The following is a 25,772-nucleotide window of genomic DNA, read 5'->3' as shown; positions in this document are numbered from 1 at the left end:
AATGTTGTGGGGTTTTTTGCCTTTCTCTTTCAGGGTTGGTTTAGCCCAGGTCAGGTCTTCGTATTAGACGAATACTGTGCTCGCTATGGAGTAAGAGGCTGTCACCGCCATCTTTGCTATCTCAATGAATTGATTGAACATTCAGAAAATGGTTCTGTCATTGACCCAACCTTGCTCCACTACAGTTTTGCATTTTGTGCTTCTCATGTTCATGGTAACAGGTAATTTAATGATACATTTTTAAATGTATAGCCTTAGGAGCAAGCAAAAGTATTTATAGGCTCTTGCATTTACCAGGTAGGGAAGTTCCATACAACAGAAATCTGTTCACAAAGGTTTCTGCAGGGGTATTGGAGGTTCTATAGAAATTGCTATTTAAAAAAATATTCTCCTATTAGTTTGTACTGTTTTAATGCAGTCTTGACATTGTAATGACAGACTGATTCAAGGCTAGAGGATGTCATGCTGTTAAAAAGGCAGTTTTCTGCATTCTGCATTTATGTTGTGTTGGTGAACGGTGTTTGCAGTGAACATTTTGAACAATTTTGCAGTTTAAGGAAAGGTTTGACTTTTTTTCTACAGACTGTATCTTGGCAATTAATCATATTATACTGAGTTCTGGCTGTGCTACCACAGGGAGAAATAATTTATATTGGGAATGTAGTGTGACCCCCAGCCAGGAAGAGCTAGGACACTTGTGGAATTCTTTCTACTAAAGTAGTAGGCTGCTTCAGGAGTTGGTCACAGTGATGCTCTTGAGATGATGTTTTCTTTTCACTTGCAAGTGAGAGACTTGGAAAAAATTAAGTTCTTGCTTTGCTGCGCTAAGCACATTCTTTAAAAGAAGCTTTTGCTTCATCTGTCTTATTCCTAATTGTGAGGGAACTAGCTCTGCTATTGAACAAGTATTGGAGATAGGATCATTGGATAGCTCAGGTTGGAAGGGACCTCAGGAGGTCTGTAGACCAACCTTCTGCTTGAAGCAGGGTCAGTTGTGAGGTCTGACCACATTACTCAGGGCTTTATCCAGTCAGGTCATTCCCCAGTTTGAACCTGTCATATTGCAGTGTAGTTATATCTGTTGTCTCTTGTCAACCTCCCAGTAGCAGCTGGGGGCTGTCATTCAGTCCCCCTGGACACCACCTGTTCTCCAGATTGAACAAGCCCAACTCCTTCGGCCTCTCCTCAGAGCAAGAGCTCTGGCCTCTGACTGTCATGGTGGCCATGCACTGAACTCGCTTCAGTTCACCCATGTCTTCCTTGTACTGGAGTGGGGAGTGGGGCAGGCAGTCTGTCAAATTGTAGGACAACATACCCTTCTGTACACAGTAGATTTGTAGACTGCTGTAGGAAATTTGTTTTAAAAGTTCAAAAATAACAAGGGGTAACCCAATAAATCTCCCCCTTTCAATTGATCCAACCCTGCCACTAAGGGAAAACCTACTCACAGTCCCAAAAAGCAATTACTGTGATGCTGTCAGTAAATCCTCAAAACTGAATCTTAGTAGGATCAGGAGTGAGAGAGGTTTTCTTCCCAATATTTATGCTTATGTTGCGTTGCAGCCAGTCACAGAGGCTGATTTACTTGTCCTTGAGCCAGTGAAGAAGGGACAATCCTGAAAAAGGATACTGGCGCAGACAAAACCTCATCTGTGAGAACAGGAGCTGGGCATTTGTGACCTGAGTGATTTGGTAGTGGGAGATTAACATTACGTAATCCTTTATAATAATATCCAAAATTAAAATGCTTTTGAATGTGCCTGAAATACTCTCAAGAATCTCTGTGTTCATACTGGTAAGTTAGATTTTCTGGCTCTTACCTGGTAACCTCTTCACCATAAAAGCAGCTTCTTTAGTCAGTTCCTGAAGAACCTGACATACTCGTTTTTCCTACTGAGTCTAAGTCTTTGTTGTTTCTAGCGGTTCTATTACTAGTTTCAAGCTAAGAAGACAAATATACAGTGATAATTGCTCAAACTTATTTCAAGAATTCAAAAGAAAGGTAGATACATTTCTTTTTCTTTCATAATTTAAGTGAAGGACAACAGTGTGTGCAGTGCATGAAAATATCTCAGGGAGCACATCATTTACACAGTGGTAAGCACTCTGTATTCTGTCTATTCCTTCTGTACAGATACTCTCTGAATAGCATTATGAGTGTTTTAGGAATAAAAGAAGTGTTGATCAGAGAGGGTCTGACTAGAACTGAGATATTGTAAAAAGGAAGAAAAAAGAAACATGAAGAAAGAAGAAAAGTAAGTCAAGGACAGAATCAGACACACTCACTGAGGATGACAGACACATATATACACACATAATACATCCACTCATTCATCTGCTGCAGCACTAAGAAATAGTAAAAGGGGAAAAAAAAATCCACAGACAATGCATGACAGGCCAAAGTTCTAGGCTGATCCCTGGCGTTATACATCTTAGTTTTAGAAGTCAGGCTGAGAATTGGAAAGACCACAGAACAAAGAGCTTTATACTCTGAGCATAATGTATTTAATTTGTATTTCACCTTTGCTTGACAGAGGGAGCTTAGACCTTCCACTAGCCTGAGAAAGATCATCAGAAATGATCTTTAAGTCAGATAGTGGAGGAGCATATAGAAACGCAGACATATCTGTAGTTCAAATTATTGATTACTTTTAGGCATGAGTTTTTTAAGAGTAGCAAGCAATCTAGTGACATCAGTCAAATGATCAGGTAAAGGTGTCACTTGCCTTTGTTTGTGGTAGTCTGGTGAGGAGGAAATGAAGCACAAATCAGAGCAAATCAAAATATACCAGGACCATACTGGGACATATGCTAAGCCCTCCAATGACTACATCCGATTCGCTAAATAAAACTGGTGAGGAAGCAGTCTCATAAATGGATTCCAAACTGCCCATTAGTCATAAGCACTCTCTGAGATCCCAGGCATGATTGTGGGATTGTGTATGCCAAGTACTGCTCCCAGTGAACACTATGAATGAGGCTGAATCAGCTTTGACTCTTTCCACCCTTCATTTGACTCCAGAACTCTTCCATCAGATTTGACCCTTCAGGTATCCCCTGTGCTCTTTTGCTGCATCCTAGGACTTGAAATAAGAACTCTATTTCATGCTGCAGGCTGTAACCCAGTAGCCATGGTTTGATTTAAAAACAACTGGAATAAACATATAAAAGTAAGTTGTTGTCGTACAGCTTCGGGGACATTGTGGAAGACAGATGAGACCTGAACAGAGCTCTGGTGTAGGCCGTATGCTTGGTGCCAGGACCAGAGAATAGTCCCCAGTTGTTTTCATTCTTGAGATGAAGATACAGGTAACAAGTTCTGACAGAGTAATCAAGCATACTGGTACTTAGTGTGTTTCTTATGCCAATGTTAGTTTGGGAACAGAAATGTTTATGCAGGGTTGAACACAATGTGCTGAGTCCTAGACTGAGGAATTCAAGCCTTACTCGTGCCTTTCCTTTCCTGCTGGGAAGAGTGTTATGACTGAGCTAACAAACTGTTCATGTTGAAAAGGTATTCCTGATTTTGTGGATGGTGTTATTAAGACGTTCTCTTTCTAAATAGCCAAAAAGCAAAATATTTTAGTAAAAGAATAGCCTTGCTGAGTGTTTAAACAAAAATACATCCTTGTTTCTGAATCAACTGCTTCCTTTTCCTCCAGTAAATAAAATCAACTTTTGTTGGCTAAGCTTCTGGTGCTACGTAACTTTAATAGCGTCTCCTCTGGCTTCTCTTCACAATGTTTTTCTTCTGAAATGTTTTACTATATGGTCCCTATCAAAGTTATTAGTTCACAAGTGAACTTTTCACACTGCAGTTATGCATACACTTATGTATCTCTGGTGAAACAGGCAGAACAAGGAACTATAGGATATTCCTGAATGCTGACATTTCAGTCTAAACAGTCCAGGTAGGAGCTATTGTTTTCTTCCCCGTCACGTTCACCTTTGTCTCCTTTTCATGCTGTGACTTCTATTCAGTCCCTCTTGTCTGAAATGGATGCTGGTGGCTATCACATGAAGTGCAAAGTGACTTCTTTCCACCTGCTGAGTTACAGACTGAATCAAAAAAATTCAAAATTCAAGCATATTCCATGGTTATACCTTTTTGTATTCTGAAAGAAAGCTGATTTACTGGAACTTCCTATACGAGAAGTGAAGGTGAAAGAATTGCTACAAAAATCGGTTTATAACCAAAGATAAATAATTTCTTTCTGCCTTCATTTTGAAATCTTCAGCATATGTGCGTTTGCATAGAATAGTTATATTATTAAGTTAGGGTTCATCTAAGCCAGTCATTCGTCTGTCTCCAGCATTGACCTGCTTGGAGTAAGAAGGGCAAGCATATGCAATGTTTCTTCTTAGTGCTCTTTCAGTCTCTAACACTTTGCAGCTCAGAATATGCCTGTTCAGTAACCTGGAGTGAGTGTCTATTCCAGGTACTTGTCCATTGCACCTCTGAACCTGTGTAAGCCCTTTGCATCCCTAGCACCTTTAGCAGTAAGTTCCACAACTCAGCCTCCTCTTGCCAGAACTCATGCTTTGAACGTGACTCCTACACATCACATTTCATTCTCTGTTTCTATTGGAAGAGATGGAGGAGAAAAAAAAAAAAACGACAACAAAACCCTTCTCTGTGTCTCTGCTATTCAAGATTCAAGAAGTATGAGTGAACCATGCATTAATTACAGTGGATGAATGTTTTCTGCTAATTCCTTATCCTTTCCTGGTGTTCCCAGTGTTAGTTTTGCTTCTTTGTCTGCTGTTCAACAGAGACGGTTTCATGAAATTATCCATCATAACACCACGATCTCTGTCCTGCATAGCAACTAATTTATCAACCTTGATCATTGTTTGCTGTTTTATTGTTACTTGATTTCATAAGGTCCTTCTGGAATTCCACTATGCCACGTAACTATGATTACAATTACATTTACTGTCACCACAGTTCTTAGCTGTTTGCCGGGTCTTTTATGAATACTGTAAAATAACACAGGTCACAGCACAGCTCCCTGCAGAACTCCACAGATAACTTCACCTTCGCTGCAGGTAATTACCATTTATTCAATCTCTTTTTTCACTCTTACTTCTTCTCTCTCTCTCTCTCTCTCTCTCTCCCCCTCTCTTTCTTTCTTTCTTCTTCTTACTTCTACTTTCACTCTTACTCAGTGGCTGCTTAATTGCCTTAAAAGCTTTTGGTTAGGGACTCTGAAAAAAGATTTTTGGAAATCCAGGTGCACCATTTCAGTCAGGTCACACTCATTCACTGTTTTTGCCCTCTCTGAGAGCTCCTTTTAGATCCTTGCCATCATTTGGCACTGCAGAGTCTTTTTATAGGCTTCTTGCTCCTGTTATGCTTGGAGGAATTATCTTAAAGTGGAGTAAATGAACACATAAGAGAAATGAAAGTATGGAAACTTCAGAGAGTGCTATACATTCATATATTTCTTTTCATTACTCAAGTGTTGTGTGATAAGAACCATTTATCTCAATTTTACACTTTGTGTCAAGTGATAAAAGTGTTCAGAGAAATCATGCCTTTCAAATCTGGGACAAGGAACTTTGTAAAAAAACCCATTATGTTGCTCTGCCTCTTCTAATATTTTTTTTTGTGGAGCTTTTGAATAGATATTTCTTTCTGTTCTGACTAAATTAACTCTAGACTTAAAGTTGTCTGTCTCTTGCTAGTTTCTCCTTCATTTTATATCTTTCATAAACAATATCTAATAAGATTTAATCTAAAATTCCAGAACTTAATTCAGTAGTTTCACCATTTATCTGCACATGGCCACCATCTGACACGAAAGGCTTTGTCCAGTTGATCTCTTCCCAGAAGCATTACGTTTTTATATGTATAATTTTGTAAATATAAATGTTTGAATAGCATGTAGGCTTCTTCTTAGAAGTTTTTCCCAAGAAATCATTGCTACCAGGATTTTGAGGAACCTCCTAGTATTAAGCAGTTGAAAACGCTTCCTCTTTCTGCTGTGCTTCTTATCCACTCTCAACCCCACATGTTCTGTCCGTGTTGTAATGATAACAACAGGTGCAAGTTCTTCTTTCACTGTTTTTTATTGGCAATTGGGCCTTCCACTTTAATCTTAATCTTCCAAGGCTGTCCAACAGCTGGACAAAGGAGCCTGAGATCTCCTACAGTATAGAAGTGTGTTATCAGAAGCTATATTCTATCACTCTACCAGCATCTTGTATAAATTCTCTCTCATGTTTGATACAGCATCTAGAGACTTAACAAGAGTCTTTAGGTTTTGTAGTTTGTCTCATTTTTCTGTCATTCTTCTGTAATGGAAATGGTGAGAGTGGATTTGTCATACTGAAAAGTGTGGATTTATTCAGAAGTCATTTTTATGTCACCAATTCCCCAGAGTAATAGAATGAGAAAATACACCTTTTAGGATTGATAGGCTGTGTACGTTTGTGCTTCTAGATGAGAAACAGTGTTCTCTCAAAACTGGAAAAACTAGTCCTTGGATATTTATATCCCTTTTCTTCAAGTGACTGTAGTCTTCCCCTTTTCTGAGGCTCACTGGGCAATGCTGAGAATAGAACTTTTTCACTAGGTCTTCCAGTTTTATGTACTGCCCTGTGCCAAACATCTTGCGTCATCCAGTTCATCATTTCTGGAAACTGATCACCTCCAAGGTATATGGCACACAGGGGAAGGTAAACCTTCTTTAATGTAATCTGTATTCTCCTTTTTAAGTGGTTCATTTATGAGCATCATACCCCCAAGGCTCTGATGTGAGGCCTCTAAATAGTTACGTTTGGGGGGTTTTAATTAATGCTGTTCAATTAGTGACAGAGTTTTCTATTACTTTTGTAAATAGCCACAAGGAAGTTATCAGTAGAGTTCTCCCGAGTTCAGAGCTAGAAGCAAAGTTCTTCACCCTGTTGCAGGTACTAAGTGAAGCCATGTTGACCTCACCTTTGCTTTACAGAATGATACTGTCCTGTGTTGGAAAGTGCTAATAATAACTATAATAATGTTGTAATAAAATGTGTCCTCACTGAGGTAAGTTTTGCAACATATCAAAATAAATCTACTTCTGAAAAGCCTCAAAGAAATTGTCAATAGAAAATTAATCAAATTCACACATTATTAAGAAAAAATAGAACGAAGTTCTGCGTATTTAAAGTGATGCTTGCCATCTTAGGCAACAAAGAAACAGCTAATGCTATTATATACTTTCACCTTCCCTGAACATTATACATGTCATTAATTTCAACTGATTAATGCCTATACATACCCTTATGCTTTGGGTAAATTGATATTATATAAGTACATGCTTAGCTTTTCAGTAGAAGGGCATTAGTGAATCCCACCTGAAATATAACTGCATAAAAGATCATTAAAACTAACCTGATTTATCATCTTAATCTGTTTTAGCAGCTTTCAGAATACATCTTTTTGGTTCACTTGTGAAAAAGAGGGTATGACCTGTAAGCAGATGTAGGATTAGACTGAGAAATGCATACACCAGAAGGCTCTATTGTGCTATTTTTTTTGTCAGAATGTTTGAAGAATAGTTACTATAAACAACAAAATGCTCAGTCTTCAAGTGCCTGCTGGTTAAATCTGTGTCTAAACGCCACATGATAATTTGCTGTCTTCATTTCCTGTTAATAAAAAGACGTCTGCTCTGCCTGCTTCTAAGCTGATAAAGTAAATTATTATTGTTCTTAATTTGTCTAACATAAACCATGGACTTAATTAATACAGTTGTGTTTTAAAGGAAAAAATTGGGTATTAAATTCCTTGGATATTAAAGTCCTATAAATAGATAATAAAATCTCTGCATCAAAATTCTAAACAGTTTAATCTTCAGTTTACTAAGAAACAAGAAGTTAAACTTTTATCTTGCTAATTTGAAACCTGTCACTATTCTTCCATTTTATTCTGCATCCTGCTGAATTTAAAAACAAGTGCTCTTAGAAAGCACTGAAGTCTTCTAAAACAATTTGTTTCTAGAAGTCAAGATGACATTTAAGTTTTGTTTTCCTTTTTCCTACACCCTTGAAATGTAGTTTATTGTATAAAGTGTTGAATTAAGACCTTAGCTGAAGTATTTTTCTTGTATTTTCTTTTTTGTCATTTTTTGGCAGATTCTTTTGGTCAGCCTAATTGTTCTCATCTATGTGTGTGTGGGGGGGTATGTGTTAGAAAATCAATCTATGCATTCCTCTCCTCATGCTCTTCTTTTTTTTTTTTTTTTTTTTCATGACAGACCAAAGTGGTGATCTATTTCTTTAATGAGGAAAGCTCATTGAAAACACTTTAAACATTTTCAAAATGTGAAAATATGCAAAAAGCACCAGTATCAACAATATTCCAGAGAAGAAAACAAAAGTCAGTCACGTTCATTTAGTATTTCCCAAGGCTGTCTCAACGAAGCAGTCTTGCTTAAGGTAACAGTTCGCTCTCTGAGAGACCACTAGGAGAAGCTGTTTGCAAAGTTGAGGGCTGGAAACAAGCTGGAGTCAACCCAGTGTCCATCCTATCTAGTTCCCATTGGAACTGGAATACCATGTTTATCTCACATGCTATAGCTATTTGCAAGGAATCTTAATCCTACAATGTATCAAGTGGCCTTTGCAAATTATTACAGGTTTTAAGATTTCCATACATCCAAATACTTCTAGAGGGTACTCCAAGCCTCAAGTGAGGAAAAACAGTCCATTCCCAGAGGAAAACCTAAACCCACCACCTAATCAATCAGCTTCACTAGAGTAACTGCCACCAGGACAGCAATCTTGCAAGACTGTCACAGCAAAATTTTCTTTAAACATTCTGGTCAACCTGTATTTTTTGTGTCATTATTTGAGTGTTTTATGGTCTAACAGCTGCCTCCCACTTGAATTTCCTAGTTTAGTTCATGAGGTATTTATTTCAAATCTTTTTTGATATTTAAGTCTGAGTGAATTAAACAATTTGAGATGTGACCAGAGACAACATTACATCTGTGCCAGTTAGACTATGATCTAAGCAGACAAGACAGGCCAATCCAAAGCCAACTGACAGGAGTTCTTAAAAAATGGAAAATTAATATAAGAGAGAAAGGAGAGAGAGAGAAGGCTACTCAGGTTTTCAGTGTTCACTGTTCCCACTAGTTCTCTAATCCCAAACGCAGTTGTGAAGAATAAGGAGGAAAACAATGTTGAGGAAAGGAAAATTCACGCTACCTTCTTGTAAAGATAAAGTTAAAATGAAAACAACTCTTTTTAAAACAGTTCATCACTTTTCTTGGCTGAGTTCTTGAAAGAGAGGTCCCAGGCTGCAATGACAGCTGAATACTGCTTTTGAATTGAAAAAAACAAGTCCAAACCACTATCCATAACATTTGGTGTAGTAGGAAAGGCTCATTTTTTGTTGGTTTTAGTTGCAAAATTCTTATTGCATAGTTTATGAATGACCTAAACCTTTGAAAACCAATGACTTCTGAGTCTTCTCTTCTTGGCAGGCACAGTAATTTGTAAATAAAAATAACAAACTCAAAACAGTGCTATTTTATTTTATTCTGTCTTTAAAGCAATTAAAGAAAAATATCTAGAAGGCAAGATGAGATGGAATTTTGAAACTATTTATCTATTTTTTCTATCTCAGCTCATCTCGCAGTCAGATTCTTTTTTCTATGGATTCTTTTCTCTCAGTAGTAGATACATATTCCCAAGAGTACAATAAATGATCACCAGCACAATGTGTGTCAGAAATGTGTTGCAAAAATGCATTTTTATATTCTGCTTGTGCAATAAGGCTAACAGGAAGAAACAAAATAATGATTCAGAGTTTGTGCCATTTTCTAAGATCGTGTTTTCAAGAGGTGAGATTTTCAGGGCCATAGATGGTACATTTTTCTAATACCTTTTTGTGTACTTTTTCTTCTGGGGCATTTGCGTCCGTGCAAACATCCACTAAAAATATATTTAACAGTTCTGAAAACTGTAGGTGTTGTCAGCGAGGTTCTTTATGACAACAAACTCAGTGAAGTGACAGGTCCCTGGTATGTGGTGATCCTAGCCTTAGTGCAGGTTGACAGATAAGACATCCTACTGGCTCACCTTTTTCACTTACTGTTGTCTGGACCCCTAGGTCTTTTCTGTCATATATATGACATGCCTCAACGAGGTTTAATATGACAGAACTATTTACTTTATCACTCCAGAGCACGATCTCTCCTGACAATGAAATCAGACAGTGCAATTTACTTAAATCTGAACCTGTTCCATCTGTCAGAAGGCTGAGGTAAAGTATCGTGGCATCCATCAAAAGAGAGAATATAAGTTATTTGCTCTTTCACATCAAATTTATACAATAGTATATTGATGTGCCTGGGTACTCATATCTCCACCATATCTGATTTTTATTGTTGTCTTCACAATAATTTAAGGACTTCAGGCATTCTTTCCACCTCGACTTGACAGATCACAAATATAAGTGATTTAAAAGGTGAGAGAATTGTTTACGTCATGACCAGGTAGCAACTTATTCCTCCTAGATTTAAGTATAGCACAGAAAGTTAAAGTAGCAATTTAGCAAAAAGATGTTCATGGAATCCTAGAATGATTCTTTGAACATTCATAGAATGTTGTCTTTATTTCATTTTACTACAATTTTCTCAGGTCTAGAAACACTGAGATACAGTTTTGCAGGCTCTGGAGGAGATACTTAAGTGTCGGGGTCATAAACTCACGTGGGAAGCAGTAGCTGTTTTATTACCTGGAGCTGGATGTTAAGATAGTAACAGGAAGTTTTCAGATACATCTTTTTAAAGTATGCTGTATGTGGGGAAGATGTGACTGCATGGCAAAAGTACCTTTTGGGAAATGTGTATTTAAATTTCTTTAATTTTGACATGATTTTAATGTAAATGCATTAATAACACCTTTAGGCTAAGACTTTAGACTAGGTGTGTGCTTAACATTTAGTACAAGGCTTATGATTAATTATTAGGACTTAAGTTTGATGTTTAAAAAATTCCAATGCTTTTGTTTTTTAAAGACTCTTTTTTTGTTTCATCCATTATGCTATATTTATATGGAAGTCCTGTTTACATGCTGCTATTTGTTAATATGGAATGGGTGATCAAAAATCCGTGCTCACTCTAAGCAGGTGTTGCCTGCTTTGGCTTTTCTCACTGTAGTTTGCCTCCCACCTTTATTTTTAAATAATTTTCAGCCATATTCCACCTCTAGGAAAATATCTGGAAGATTCAAGGTGTTGAAATTCAACAAGATCTGAGTAGGCCACTTACTGTGCCAACCTATAGTACTAATTTACTTGAGAAAGGATATTATATATCTTTGGGAATGATCTGGGAGAAATATATGCTACCTTGTGTTCATATTGGGATCAGGCAGAAACTTAGGACTAATGTAAAAGTTCAACTCAAAAGTTAAATTATTTGTCTGTTTGCAGTCTGTTCTTTAGCTATAGTCACAAGTTACTGTTCATCCTTCAAGGCAATGGGAAAGGGGAAAGGAGAGTTAGCACACGTTAACTGATGGCTTTAAAAATTAGAGTCACTGTTCAAAGAGGAATCATCATGAAGAGTTATCAACAATTATTAAATATTTAATATTACAGGCCAGATGGAATTGGAACAGTATCTGTTGAAGAGAAAGAAAGGTTTGAGGAAATTAAGGACAGACTTTCTTCCCTTTTAGAAAACCAAATAAGCCATTTCAGGTGAGTCTGTAATTTATTCAATGAATGCTAATTTTTTTCTGGAACAATTTTCTCATGTTGCTCAGTTTTTGTCTTGAACAAGCGGAGTGAAAATGAAGTAGTCTACCTGCAAAGAAATTTTGAATATATTAAATATGGAATAATGTATTTACACATGTGACTGTGCTTAAAATTTACTTATGTATCATGTGAGCTGTGTTTTTCTATGCTAGAAAAGATTGCAAGAAAATAGGCCTGGGTTTTGTCGATTCTTTTAAACTTAAAGCTTCCTATAACTCTGACTGAGAAAATTGTCTAAATGAAAATGACCAAACCATAGCAATTTCTGGATTAGTACTGATCAGAAAAATCATATGAGTAGAGAACATCTTTGATAGATCACAGCTAAAACTTTTCTCATTTCTCATTTCTCATTTCTCATTTAGATGTCATTTCTTAGTTGCATGCTGTACTTACCGTTCCTAAATCAGCTGAGGTCCATCGTCCTCCATAAAGAGTTCTTCATATGTAAAGACTGTCCATACCAGTAGAAGATGTTTAGGGAAGGAGGACAAGAAACTAAGCAAACTTGGGGTGATACTTCCTTCTATTTTCTAGCAATTGATGGTTGTTGAAGCTTAGCATAAAAATGGCACGGAGACCACCAAATTTGTTAGTTTATCACACTAAGCCAACCTATCTGCCATTAATCTCTCAATGTAATCCTTTTTTTAGAATGCATTTATAGATTTTTTTTTTGGTGTCTTTATCACCTTATGACAACCAGTTCCACAGTTTAAATAGTGCTGTGTGAAACAGCTTGCTTTTGTTTGGCAAGGCTCCCTGTAACTTTGTTGGATGCCCCTCTGGCTTGATGAGGTAAATGTCTGGTATTCACTGGTATCTGTCATGTTGATAACTAGGTTGTTGGGGATTTTTTGAGCATCGAGGATGTAGCAGTCTTCACTTGGGACTTCATCTCTGTATTAAACTAAAGACAGCTGGGACTCTACTTGGAGGGTATTCCTTTTGGGAAAAAAAAGATATGCTCCTTTATTTCCTTTAAAGATTCTTCCTTGACACATTTCCTGTTTTCCAGTCTTCCATGGAATTAAATAGCTCTTGCCAGAAAAGCAATACAGAGAAGCATAGGACACTGTGCTTCCTACCCAGGTCTTGGAAAGGCAGGGGGAGAGTACTGACAAAGAACATCATCTGCAGGGTGAAGGAAAACTTGTTTCTGTGACAATCTTCTCATGCTTGCTACCAAAAAAAAAGAGGAGGATTGGAGCTCAGAGAAGACCTCTGGCCTGTGATTGGCATACTTATGGCTATGTCCTGTCAAGTTCATAGTAGAAACACAACTGCTGTGATTTCCAACGAATATAAATACTTATACACAATGGTAAGGTCAGTGAGAGTAGCCGTGACCCAAAAAATACTGAAACAGCAGAAGCCTTCTGAATATGTACTGAGAGAGGAGGGAGATGGCAGAACAAGAAAGGAGGCTGGGCATCGTCAGAATAATTCTGTTCACATTCAGGCCTTCACATGCATAAGACTAATTACAAAATATATGATGTCTAAATAATTATTTGAGTTTGAACAAATAAATGAAAACCCCATCATGTCTGCTTACCTACACAGTAGAATATGCTGATGAGCTTGGACTATATCAGTGACCATAGGATCTTTCTGCCTCAGTCTTGGTGGGTTTTGAGAGAATTCAAATGTTGGGAAGTCCTACTTGAGAGCAATTAGATGTGTCTTTCAAAGATTAATGCCTCCATCCTTCAAAGGACTCAAAGGTTTGCCTTAAAATCCTGTTTAATCAAGATAAACAAACAGTGCTCTGCCAGGTGAAGAGTAATTATTCTATCTTTCTCTGAACAAATATTAGAAATAAAAAGCAAATTAGGTGGAATGTCTTCATATAAATGAGGATACTGGAATAATCCTGCTAGAAGGAAGAATCAATAGTGCCCTGAATCTGAATTTATAAAGCATATAGGGTCACAATATAGGGCATCCTGATAAAGAATTGTCATTAGACTTTTAAAGAAAACCTTGACTTAGGTAATGTGTAAAGATCACCTGTATCATTAATTAGCAAAGAATAACCTTGGCTGTGAGATTGCTTTCTTAAGAAAACATGGTATTAAAACCACTCCGTACCTCATGTTGAATATTTTGAAAAATACATTCAGCCATAAAGATGGATGCAAAACATGCACTGAGTTTCTCTGCTTTGGCCTCACTGTCCCTGAATGCCCTGTACTCCTTGTCACCAAACAGTCCCACCATCTCCCAGGGTGCTTCCTGCCTCCACTGTGATTCCTACTGTCAGTTTGAGCATCTGTGCCGTTCACAGGTGCACTAGAATATTTTAAAATACTTTCATGTCGTCTTTGTTTGGATAGGTTGCACGTTTTTTAAATGCCAGATTCTCTACAATAACCTCTTTATCTTCCTTGTGGAGTCACATAGAGGGGCTTTTGTTTGGGTTTTTTGAACAGATTTTTAATTGTAGCATACATTTGACTTGGGCTCCTACTTCCTGTGTTTTACCTCAGGCTGCTTGTAGGTTTCTTGCTTTCTTGATTGCTCCTTTAAGGTTTTGTCGTTTGTTTTTCAAGTTCTTTGTTTTATCATAGTTCCCATACTTGGAATTGAATAGACATGTACTAAATGTACACGTGCTGATTTTTTTTTTGCATGTTCTTTTTTGCTAAGTTATTCAATTTTATTGTTTTATGATCACTACTACAGAGCACCTCTCCTGCTCTGCACCTCTCAAACTATATCCTGTTCACATTTGAGACCAAATCCAGAATAGGATCTTTTCTTGTGGGTCCTAAATGAGCTGTCCAACGAAGCAATTCAAAACTCTGTCCCAAAATACTTTCACTATATCTCATCCTAGTGAGACATTGATCAAGTGCACATGTGTATAGTTAAAATCTCTTTCTATTTGTGATGAATTTGCAGCTCCTCTAATCTCACTTAACATTTCCTAATCACTCACAGCATCCTAATTAAGTGATCAGGGGTACAGACTTTCAAAGATCACCAACATGTTTTTTTTCTTTAATATGTCAGAAGTTGTCTCAAGTTTTGCCCTTATTCCATTGCTTTGCATTGCATGCTCTAGTCAGCTGCTGTGGACAGTTTAACCAAAGAGTGTATTTCTCTTCCTGCCTTTTCAGAGATGCACTGAACATTTGCTGTGTCCATCTAGGTCGCTAGGTCACACCTATCTGAAAATGGTGCTTTTCCATGCCTGTCAACTAACCTGCAGCTTCCAGTTTTAATACTCCTCTATTGCCTTTTTAATTGTAATTTTCATTGCTATCAGCCTGGCTTCATTATGATTAAGATGCTTTCAGCCCATCCCATGCTGGTGGCTCTTATCTAAAGTATTTCCTAGTTCTTAAGGTACTCAAATCATTCCTCTCTGTCATTTTACCTACCCACTGAGAATTCAGATCTCTGCCTGCCTGTCAGGCACCAAATGTGGAAGAGCCAATATTTCAGAGAAAGCTGCTGTGAGGGTAGTGGACTGTAACCTCTTGCCTAGCTGTGTGAATTGTTTCTCTGTAGTGTTCCTGCTACACTTCCATATGGTGCTGGTACTAATACAGAGCATGAGTGCTGCTCCTTCTCTATCCACTCCTAGGCAACTTTAAATGTCTCCTGATGTCCATCCTACCTTTGTACCCAGCAAGTAACATACTGCTTGGTCCTCTTAGATGTCACAGATCCAATTGTCCATATGTCTAAGTATTGAATCGGCTACTGTCACCATCTATGTCTACTTATCCTTAAAGGTCCCCTTGGCTGTGGGAGCATCCTTGTCACAGCCAAACAGCGTGACATCACCTGCCGTGGAGATTTTATCCAGGAGATTGAATTTCATCTTGCCATCAAGATGCTGCTTCCCTGCCTCCTCAGCAGCACAGAGGCTGTAATACTGGAGGCAGGACTTCTTGAGTGTCCTTTCGGCCTCTACTATGAACATTTCCTTTTCTTTAAGCTGCTTATCTCAAGAAAACTATTCTCTGTCAGAAGGTCCTTACACCAATTGTACACATAAGCTTGCTGCCCATAGTGTACTCATACATATTGTCTCTGCAATAAACTGAGTAACCCCTATTCTACTGTTGGACTTCCATCTGCATCATGAACTTAAAACCAGTTGGGTCTTGGAAGCCTGTTATGTTATCTACATTGCAGAACATACCTGGAAGGAAGTATTTGATTTGAAGTATTAAGTATAATCAAGAAATGATTGACATTTATTCAAAAACTACCACGAGAGGTGGATAGCAATAAACAGTGGGAAAGACGAGGGGAGGAAACAAAACACCTAAAGATGTATTCTGTTTTATGGTGGTTTATCGCCTAAAGGTCATTAAATGTGCTTTTGTAATTTGTTAACCTGTCCTCATAAATTGTTAGCACTATTGTAAGAAAGAAAATGAAGCAGAGCAAATAGTGGAAATCTCACTGCAGGAAATCCTTTTTTTGACCTCATTTAGAGGGCTTTATTTTGGCTGAGCAAAATGTATATCTAAAATTCACTGGTCTGAATCCTTTTTATCATTATAAAAGATTTTACTGTTGGAGAACATTAGAGTATGAGACTACCATTCTCAGTGAGTAATAATAAGAAAAAAATAATCTCAGCAAAGTAAAAAATCCTTTTTCCAATTGGGGATATCCCAGCAAGATTTTATAGACAGGATTAAGAGAGGTTACAGTTGTCTGAGCATTGTAGTCTCATTGAGCTGATATATTGGATCTTTTAGTAAACAAAAATGAAGAACAAAGCTATGAATGGGATCACTTTTTAATTGACTTTTTTAGAAGTATCGAGACAGAAGTAGGTATGGTTTAATTTGTAGGTGATAAAATTTAAGATGAAATAAAATGCTTTTCCAAGATATTTATAATATAATTAGGAAAATTACAGGATATCTGCAAGCATTTTTATTCCCATTTATCTCTACAAACTTCAGTATCTGACATTTTATCCTTATCTTAATCCAACATTAGAACAAGACAGAATGTACTGAGTGCTGTCTCACAGCTCCAGTATCAGTCATGGCTACATAAGAAATAGTATCTCTTTCCAGGAAGATGACAGATCAGAAACCATTAAATACCCTTCATAGTTCAGAAAGTGGAAGTGATGCTTTTGCCATCTGTCTGTGGGCCTGAGCTGGTGATGGGCTGATACTGCTGTAGAGAGATAGATATACATATATGTATATATATATATGTATATATACTGCCTGTATATATTCCATGGTAGGCTACTGAAAAGGCCTTTTGCTTTCGTTAGTACTTTGTCTTTTGAAGTCTCCTGCTAACATAATTTAATGCAAGTTCTGTACAGTTACATCTCAAAGTAAATTCTTAGCTATTATAATTCTGATTGTTTTTTCTTATTACTATTTCTTTTTATTATTATTTTTTAAGGTACTGTTTCCCTTTTGGACGTCCTGAAGGAGCTTTAAAAGCCACACTTTCATTACTTGAGAGGGTAAGTTTGAGAACATATTTTAAATTCTGCTTGAGTGCTAACCCTGCATTCTTCTTTTACCTTCAGGCTACTGAAAGCGGACTCATATCTTCTTAGGTATTTTACTACTGGTTTTAATTGTTCACTGGGAGGTTTTTTTCTCACTGCCTTCCACAGAGGTAAAGAGCTGTTTTCATAGAATCATAGAATGGTTTCAGTTGGGAAAGGACCTTAAAGATCATCTATTTTTAACCCCTATGCCATGGGCAGGAACACCTTCCACTAGACCAGGTTGCTCAAAGCCCCATCCAGCCTGACTGTGAACACATCCAGGGAAGGGGCAGCCACAGCTTCTCTGGGCAACTTTTTCCCTTGTCTCACCACCCTCACAGTAAAGAATTTCTTCCTAATATCTAATCTATATCTACCCACTTTCAGTTTTAAACCATTACCTCTTGTTCTATCACTACCTGCCCTTGTCAAAAGTCCCTCTCCAGCTTTCTTGTAGGCCCCCTCTAGGTACTGGAAGGCTGCTATAAGATCTCCCCAAAGCCTTCTGTTTTCCAGGCTAAACAACCCCAACTGTCTCAGCCTGTCTTCATAGGAGAGGTGCTCCAGCCCTCTGGTCATCTTTGTGACCCTCCTCTGGCCTCGCTCTAACAGGTCCCTGTCCTTCTTCTGTTGGAGGCTCCAGAGCAGAACACAGTACTCCAGGTGGGGTCTCACAAGAGTGGAGTAGAGGGGGAGAATCACCTGCCTCCACCTGGGCCACACTTCATTTGATGCAGCCCAGGATACAGTTGGCTTTCTGGGCTGTAAGTGCACATTGTCAAGCCATGTTGAGCTTCTGTCATCAGCCTGCACCCCCAAGTCTTTCTGCTCAGGGCTGTCCCTCTTCCGTCCTCTTTCCAGCCTGTATTTCTGCTTGGGACTGCCCCAACCCATGTGCGGGACCTTGCACTTGGCCTTGTTGAACTTGATGAGGTTCACATGGGCCCACCTCTCAAGCCTGTCAGGGTCCCTCTGGAAGACATCACTTCCCTCCAGTGTGTTGGCCATGCCACACAGATTAGTGTTGTCAGCAGACTTGCTGAGGGAGCACTCGATCCCACTGCCCATGTCACTGACAAAGATGTTAAACAGCACCAGTCTCAATACTGACCCCTGAGGAATGCCAGTCATTACTGCTCTCCACTTGGACATCAAGCCATTGACAACAACTCTTTGAGTGCAACCATCCAGCCAATTCTTTATCCACCAAGTGGTCCATCCATCAAAACCATGTCTCTCCAGTTTAGAGACAAGGATGTAATGTGGGACAGTGTCAAATTCTTTGCACAAGTCCAGGTAAATTATATCAGTCGCCCTTCCTTCATCCACCAGTGCTGTTACCCTGTCATAGAAGGTCACCAGATTTGCCAGGCACAATTTGCCCTTAGGGAAGCCACATTGGCTGTCGCCAATCACCTCCTTATTTTCCATGTGCCTTAGCATAGTTTCCAGGAAGATCTGCTCCATGATCCTGCGAGGCACCAAGGTGAGACTGGCCAGCTTGTAGTTCCCCAGGTCTTCCTTATTTCTCTTTTTAAAAATGGGGGTTATATTTCCCCTTTTCCAGTCAGTGGGAACTTCACTGAACTGCCACAACTTCTCAAATATGATGGATAGTGGCTTAGCCACTTCATCCACTGGTTCCATCAGGACTTGCAGATGCATCTCATTAGGTCCCATGGACTTGTGCACCTCCAGGTTCCTTAGTCTTTAACTGATCTTCTCCTACAGTGGGCAGTTCTTCATTCTCCCAGTCACTGCCTTCTGCCACTTGGGTGGTGTGGCTCGAGCACTTGCCAGTGAAGATCAAGGCAAAAAAGTCACCGAGTACGTCAGCCTTCTCCATATCTCAGATAACCAGGTCTCCCGTTTCCTTCTAGAGAGGGCCCCCATTTTCCCTAGTCTTCCTTTTATCACCGACATACCCGTAGAAGCTTTTCTTGTTGCTGTTGATGTCCCTGGCCAGATTTAATTGTCAGAGCTGTAGCTTTCCTAACCTTATCCCTGGCAGCTCAGACAATTTCTCTTTATTCCTCTCAGGCTAGCTGTCCTGGCTTCCACCCTCTGTAGGCTTCCCGTTAGGACTGTTTTCTGTAGGACTTACTTATTGGACCTTCACTTCAAGCCACTGCGGTGACTGTTTCTTTCTAATTTAACGGTTACCCAGCATTACCTCCAAAATAGTACAAATGTACTCTGCAGTCCCCCTTTCCTGCTTTCTATGGCTTCTGTGCTGTTGGTATTGTCTCCACTGATACGTAATGTTACAACACTTCTATATAATCCAAGGAATGTTCCATAAATGCATAATCTGAGTCAGTTTCTGAAGAAAAAGCTATATGCAGCAAAACTCACATGGGCAACTATAAATGTAAACTCCTGCCCAGCAAATCCTCTTGCATTAACTGGAAGGGAGAAGACCTCGTAATGGTAAAAACATCTCAATCATCTCTGAGGGAAGAGAATTTTAAATTCCAGCAGAGATTCCAGAGGAATTGTATCAGCAGGAGCCTGATGAATGTATGAATTCCAAAAAAGCTTAGATCGCAGTCTGTGTAGGTTTGCCAAAATGTGAGAGGTCTGGTCCTGGAGACTGTCACTTATTCTGCACTGCAGAACACTCCATGGATAACAGTTCTGTCTTAGAAAATCTTTCCCATGGTCAGAAACACGTGAGTCTGAATATATATGTTTTATTTCACTTACAATCTCAGTGACTGTAGTGCTGTGTCAATTCCTTTGTGTTATATGAAACTCACTGTTCCTGCTGCTACAAGTGACAATGATACTCTGGTGCTCCAGCAATACCGTCAGTATTGACTGCGAATAAATGTGCATTCCTATACTTGTGGATGCAGAATGGTTTAGAAACATTTTATTTTGACTTGGAAAATTTGGGGGAAAAAAATACAGATCCAGAATAAATGGGTTTGAATACTGTACTTTCACATGTTGATAACCCAGGATTTAGTCATTAAAAAGGAGCAAGTTAACCTGTTTGTTTTTCACAGCAAGGACATGTTGAATTGGAATAGCTTTAAAAGGAAGAAAAGCAAGTCGGTATTAGCTGGCTCTGATGGTGCTGTTCACAGCTTTTCCTGTGCACTGTTGAAGAGTCAATGGTTATGCAATGGTGGAAGTTTTTCCACAGATGAGAACAAAGCAAATTTCCACATCCACATCTTTAGTGGGCACCATGATCCAGCCCATTCACAGAATGTTCCTGTTACACTGGTCTTGATGTCACCCAAAGAAAGACTGACTGGCATGCCACAAGATGCCGAACAGCAGGGGTGTTGTATATAAATACCGTACAGGCAGGCAGACCAGGGTTGAACAGAAATCTTCAAAGACAAATATCTAGTTCTACCACCTGAAGTAGTTTCTTTTTGATTTTTGCTTTTAATTATTATCAGACCTCTAGTAACTGTAGGACACTTTTATCCTTTTCCCTTGGGTTTTGTAACCAAGAGGTGTAATTGTCTCTAACACAGGTTTTAATGAAAGATATTGCCACTCCCATACCACCAGAAGAGGTGAAGAAAGTGGTTAGAAAATGTCTGGAGAAGGCTGCCTTGATCAATTACACTCGACTTACAGAATATGCCAAAATAGAAGGTTAGTACAGCAATCAACTGCCAAAGTGGCTGTAAAAGCCAACAATACCAATTAACTGAATATTCTGTGAGCAGCCTTTTTCCTTTACAGAACAAACCCCTTCCACAGCAAGGGGAAATGTCTCATTAAAATCTCAGCTGGTGAACTATGGAGCTTTTTCCTATTCATTGCTTTAATATGCCTCCTGGGACCCTGTTTGAATGGAAGACTAGGACTTCCTAATTTAAGTTGCCCTTTGTTCTTACTTTTGAGTTCTCCATAAGTCTAAAGGGTTGTTTATGGGTTATTTTTTATTTCTCTAACTATATCTAGTAATTAAACTACTAACAGGAAATTCTTTCCTTAACAGCAATGACAGTACTTTGAAACTTGAAAACTCTGGGTGTAGATGCTTTTGTGATGTACTTATAAGGCAGACAGATAGATAAGTGGGTTTGGTTGTTCGGATTTTTTTGCTGTTGTGTTGTCAGATATATATTAATAATCTGGTTATTAAAACGGTAATTACATTCTGATTTTCGGACTGCATTAATTGAACAAAATACTAGGTCTGATGGTAAGCAGAAGTTTTCCTGGAATTTAGGTATGTTCTAGAAAGTATATCACAAAATTAACTAAGATTTTTCTCAAAAAAATTGGCTGGGATACACAATGTCGTTTTATTATATGTTAACCTTATGTAGAACAGTAAGGAAGTCATAAAACTCAAATGCCTTGTCATGACATGTCTGTTATTCTCCATAAAGTCAACTCAGATATATTCAGGAGTAGCAAACAAATGTGTGCATCTATATAACTGGATTTATAGGTAGAGTCAATTAACAGGAAATTATATGAAGAATGAACCCTGCTTTTAAAAAATCAAAATTTTATGCATATTATGTTTTTTTATAGCATGTATTTCTAGCAATACACTAGAGGAAATAGTTATAATAGCAAAATGAAGAAGCCTCATATCTTTAGCAATATTGTAAAGCAAACTTTTTTTCCTTTTTCCATTTCTGCTCAAATTCTCTGAAAAACATGAGTTAACCAATCTCACAAGTGATTAACAAAAAACCCATCTCATCACTATAGCAACCAGTATTATATGTTGGGAGTAACAACATGAAACCATCTTAGTAACCAGTTTATCATAATTAATCATGATATCATGTTGTGTTAAAGAAAAAAGGACGAATATTAAATCTAGTCTGGAAAATGGAAAAGCAAAAATAACTGTCTTCCTTAGTTTTTATCTTTCTGTATTCATAAAGGGGATTTTTTAATGTTCAGTATTTCAGTCTTTTAGAAAACCTGTTGAAATAATGGGCATAAAAATAAAAATATTTTTTAAAGATGACAAAAGCATACAAAAGATACCTAAACTCACTCCTGACACTAAATTGGATTGGGAGAGTTTTTTACAGTGATGTAAATACATCTTTGCCCAAGATTTTTAACTATATCCTAAAGAACTGTGGCAATTCCACTGCAATTGACAGATTTTGCACTTTATGCACATTGCTAATACTGCAATAAGCTGGAACAGCACATAAAACTGCCATCCATCCCATGGCATATTTTCACTTGCAAATTTGGTTTTGGATTTATTGTCTTTTGGTTGAAACACAACTAGATTTCTGTAAATAGTTTTACAATCATGTAATTGTAACCCCAAAGCACAATAGATAATTACATACGTAAGTCTAGTACCTCAACAAAAAATAGGTTAAGTACTTTTCTGAGAATAGAGTACTCTTTGAAACTGAAGGGCTCCAGCACCATAACATCAGAAAATTAAACTCATTGGTTTTCAGTAGCAATGAGACCTGTATTGGTCTCTTCCTATACTCTGGTCATTACAAATAGCCTACATTTTTATCAATATAAAAGTAACAGTTTTCAGCAATGGGTTCCATTCTGCTTCTTTAAGTCTGTGGGAGCATTATTGTACCTGTGCACTGAAATGACGTTCTTCTCTTGAAAATAATTCATGTTAGTGTTCGCATTAATTGCTTTCTCCTCAAATTGCATACAGAAAGCATACAGTCATTATCTTTATAACATTACTGATGTCCTCAATGTAGCTGTCATACATTTGGAGGATTTTTGTCCTATTCTTTGAATATTCCTTCAGCAAACAACATCATATTAGTCAGTGAAAGTGCAACTATTGCATGATAATATCAGCTATAAACCAACAGTAGCTACCAAAGAAGTAGAGAAGCAAAGAAGGTTCTAATAGAAGTAATACTCATATTCTTATTTTTTGTATTATTTTACTATTATTTAAGTTTCTAATTTCCCAGGCACAACATGGATGCGAACTCAGCCAGTGAGCCCAAAATATAGACTATATAGGACTAGTACATATAAATTTACTTCCTAAAAACATATACCATTTCTCCCTCAGCTGCCAAAACCCATCATTTCTGTGAGCTGCGAAGACTCTCACTGCTATACTCAAGATTTTAAGATTTTAACTCCTTACTTGATATTTATTCTTTTCTAATGAAATTAAAATAGTTATATTTCTGTAATGATGCTTTTCTTCTCTTTTTTTTTTGTTGTTTAATATTTAGCAACAGCAGAAAAGGACTCAGGTGATTATTGTTTGTATGCATGTCTGCATGTATTACAGATGTAGTGTGTTGTGTCTGTTGTTTTATTATTTTTGTTGATCTCAACAATACCAAGATATTGACTAGAACATGTGTGAACCTTAAATTAATTTTTATGTAGTACAGTCCATGCAGTCTTCATTTACACTGATACTTAACTGTTATGTGCATATTTATTAGCAATTTAGATGATTCTGTATTTTGGAATATGATGCAATTGTAGTTTCTGTGAAAGAGGTATAACTAAGTGATGCAGAAAATTTTGACTGTTAAATTCAAAATCAGCTTGTGTATTTAGAAAAAAGTAATTTCATAGTCATCAGCAAAAATGGTATCCATTTCTTAATAGGACTACTAGATTTATTAATGAAGGTCTTGATAGGAGTACTAATTTTGTTAAGCTGATTTTACATTTCTCTGATATGGGTCTGTTTAGTGATATGTTTACTTTTCTAGTTACAGCTGAAGGTTGGGAGGATGGTAGTTCTTCACAGAATCACAGAATGTTCAGGTTTGGAAGGGACCTCTGGAGATCATCCAGTCCAACCCCCTGCTAAAGCAGCTTCACCTACAGCAGGTTGCACAGGATGGCGGCCAGGCAGGTTTTGAGCATCTCCAGAGAAGGAGACTCCACAGCCTCTCTGGGCAGCCTGTCCCAGTGCTCTGTCACCCTCAAAGTAAAGAAGTTCTTCCTCATATACAGGTGGACCTTCCTGTGTGGCAGTTTGTGCCCGTTGCCTCTTGCCCTGTCGCTGGGCACGACTGAAAAGAGCCTGGCCCCATCCTCTTGACGCTCTCCCTTAAGATATTTGTAGGCATTGACAAGATCCCCCCTCAGCCGTCTCTTCCCCAGGCTACACAGGCCCAGCTCCCTCAGCCTTCCCTCACAGGGGAGATGCTCCAGTCCCCTCACCATCCCTGTAGCCCTCCGCTGGGCCCTCTCCAGTAGTTCCCTGTCTCCCTTGAACTGGGGAGCTCAGCACTGGACACAGCGCTCCAGATGTGGCCCCACCAGGGCAGAGCAGAGGGGCAGGATCACCTCCCTCCACCTGCTGGCCACGATCCTCCTAATGCCCCCCGGGATCCCACTGGCCTTCTTGGCCACCAGGGCACACCGCTGGCCCATGGGCAACTGGCCGCCCACCAGCACTCCCAGTCCCTTCCCCGCAGAGCTGCCCCCCAGCAGGTCACCCCTGGCCCGTGCTGGTGCTGGGGTTACAGGTGCAGGACCCCACACGGGCCTTTGTTGAACTCCATCAGGTCCCTCTCCACCCAGCTCTCCGGCCTGTCCAGGCCTGGCTGAATGGCAGCGCGGCCTCCTGGGGGATCAGCCGCTCCTCCCGGTTCTGTATCACCAGCAAACTGCTGAGGGTGCCTCTGTCCCCTCATCCAGGGCACCGAGGGAAAGGCTGGGCAGGACTGGACCCAGCACTGACCCCTGGGGCTACAGGCCTCCAACTAGACTCTGCACCACTGATCACAGTGCTCTGAGCTCTGCCATCCAGCCAGTTCTCAATTCACCTCACTCTCCCCTCCTCTAACCCACGCTGCCTGAGCTTACCTATGAGGATGTTATGGGAGACAGTGTGAAAAGCCTTGCTGAGGTCAAGGCAGACCACATCCACCGCTTTCCCCTCATCTACCCAGACAGTCATTCCATCACAGAAGGCTGTCAGGTTGGTCAGGCATCATTACCCCTTGGTGAATCCATGTTCACCACTCCTGTTTCCTCCAAATGCTTAGAGATGACCTCCAGGATGAGCTGTTCCATCATCTTTCCAGGGATGGAGGTGAGGCTGGCCGGCCTGTAGTTTCCTGGGTCCTTCTTGTCCTTTTTGAAGACAGGAGCGACACTGGCTTTCCTCCAGTCCTCAGGCACCTCTCCTATCATCCATGGCCTTTCAAAGATGACTGACAGTGGCTTGGCAATAACATGTCCCTCAGCACTCAGGGGTGCATCCCGTTGGGGTCCATGGATCTGTGGGTGTCGGGTTTGCCTAAATGATCTCCAGCCTGATCCTCCTCGACCAAGGGAGAGTCCTCCTTTCTCCACACTTCCTCTGTTGCCTCCAGAGGCTGAGATTCCTGAGCAGTAAAGACTGAAGCAAAGGTGTCATTCAGTAATGCCACCTTCTCTGCACCCTCTGTCACCAGGGCACCCACCTCACTCAGCAGCAGGCCCACATTTTCCCTAGTCTTCCTTTTCCTGCTGATGTACTTGAAGAAGCCTTCTTGTTGTCCTTGACATCCCTTGCCAGATTTAATTCCAAAGGGACCTTAGCCTTCCTTTTGTTCC

The 25,772-nt window shown here is 39.2% G+C and overlaps 1 protein-coding gene across 2 annotated transcripts in view; it reads left to right on the top strand.

The window, feature by feature from the left end:
* CADPS2 (calcium dependent secretion activator 2) overlaps nt 1–25,772 on the top strand; it is a 323,412-nt gene that overhangs the window by 219,176 nt on the left and 78,464 nt on the right. For both annotated transcript variants that reach the window (XM_055712157.1, XM_055712158.1), the window contains exons 13-16: nt 34–221; nt 11,600–11,701; nt 17,162–17,225; nt 20,750–20,873. In XM_055712157.1, coding sequence (XP_055568132.1) covers nt 34–221; nt 11,600–11,701; nt 17,162–17,225; nt 20,750–20,873 — 478 coding nt within the window. The remainder of the gene's footprint in view (nt 1–33; nt 222–11,599; nt 11,702–17,161; nt 17,226–20,749; nt 20,874–25,772) is intronic.

This window comes from Falco cherrug, chromosome 5 (genome assembly GCF_023634085.1).
Source record: "Falco cherrug isolate bFalChe1 chromosome 5, bFalChe1.pri, whole genome shotgun sequence".
In the NCBI taxonomy this organism is placed as follows: Eukaryota; Metazoa; Chordata; class Aves; order Falconiformes; family Falconidae; genus Falco; species Falco cherrug.
This window is presented reverse-complemented; position numbering and strand designations above follow the sequence as displayed.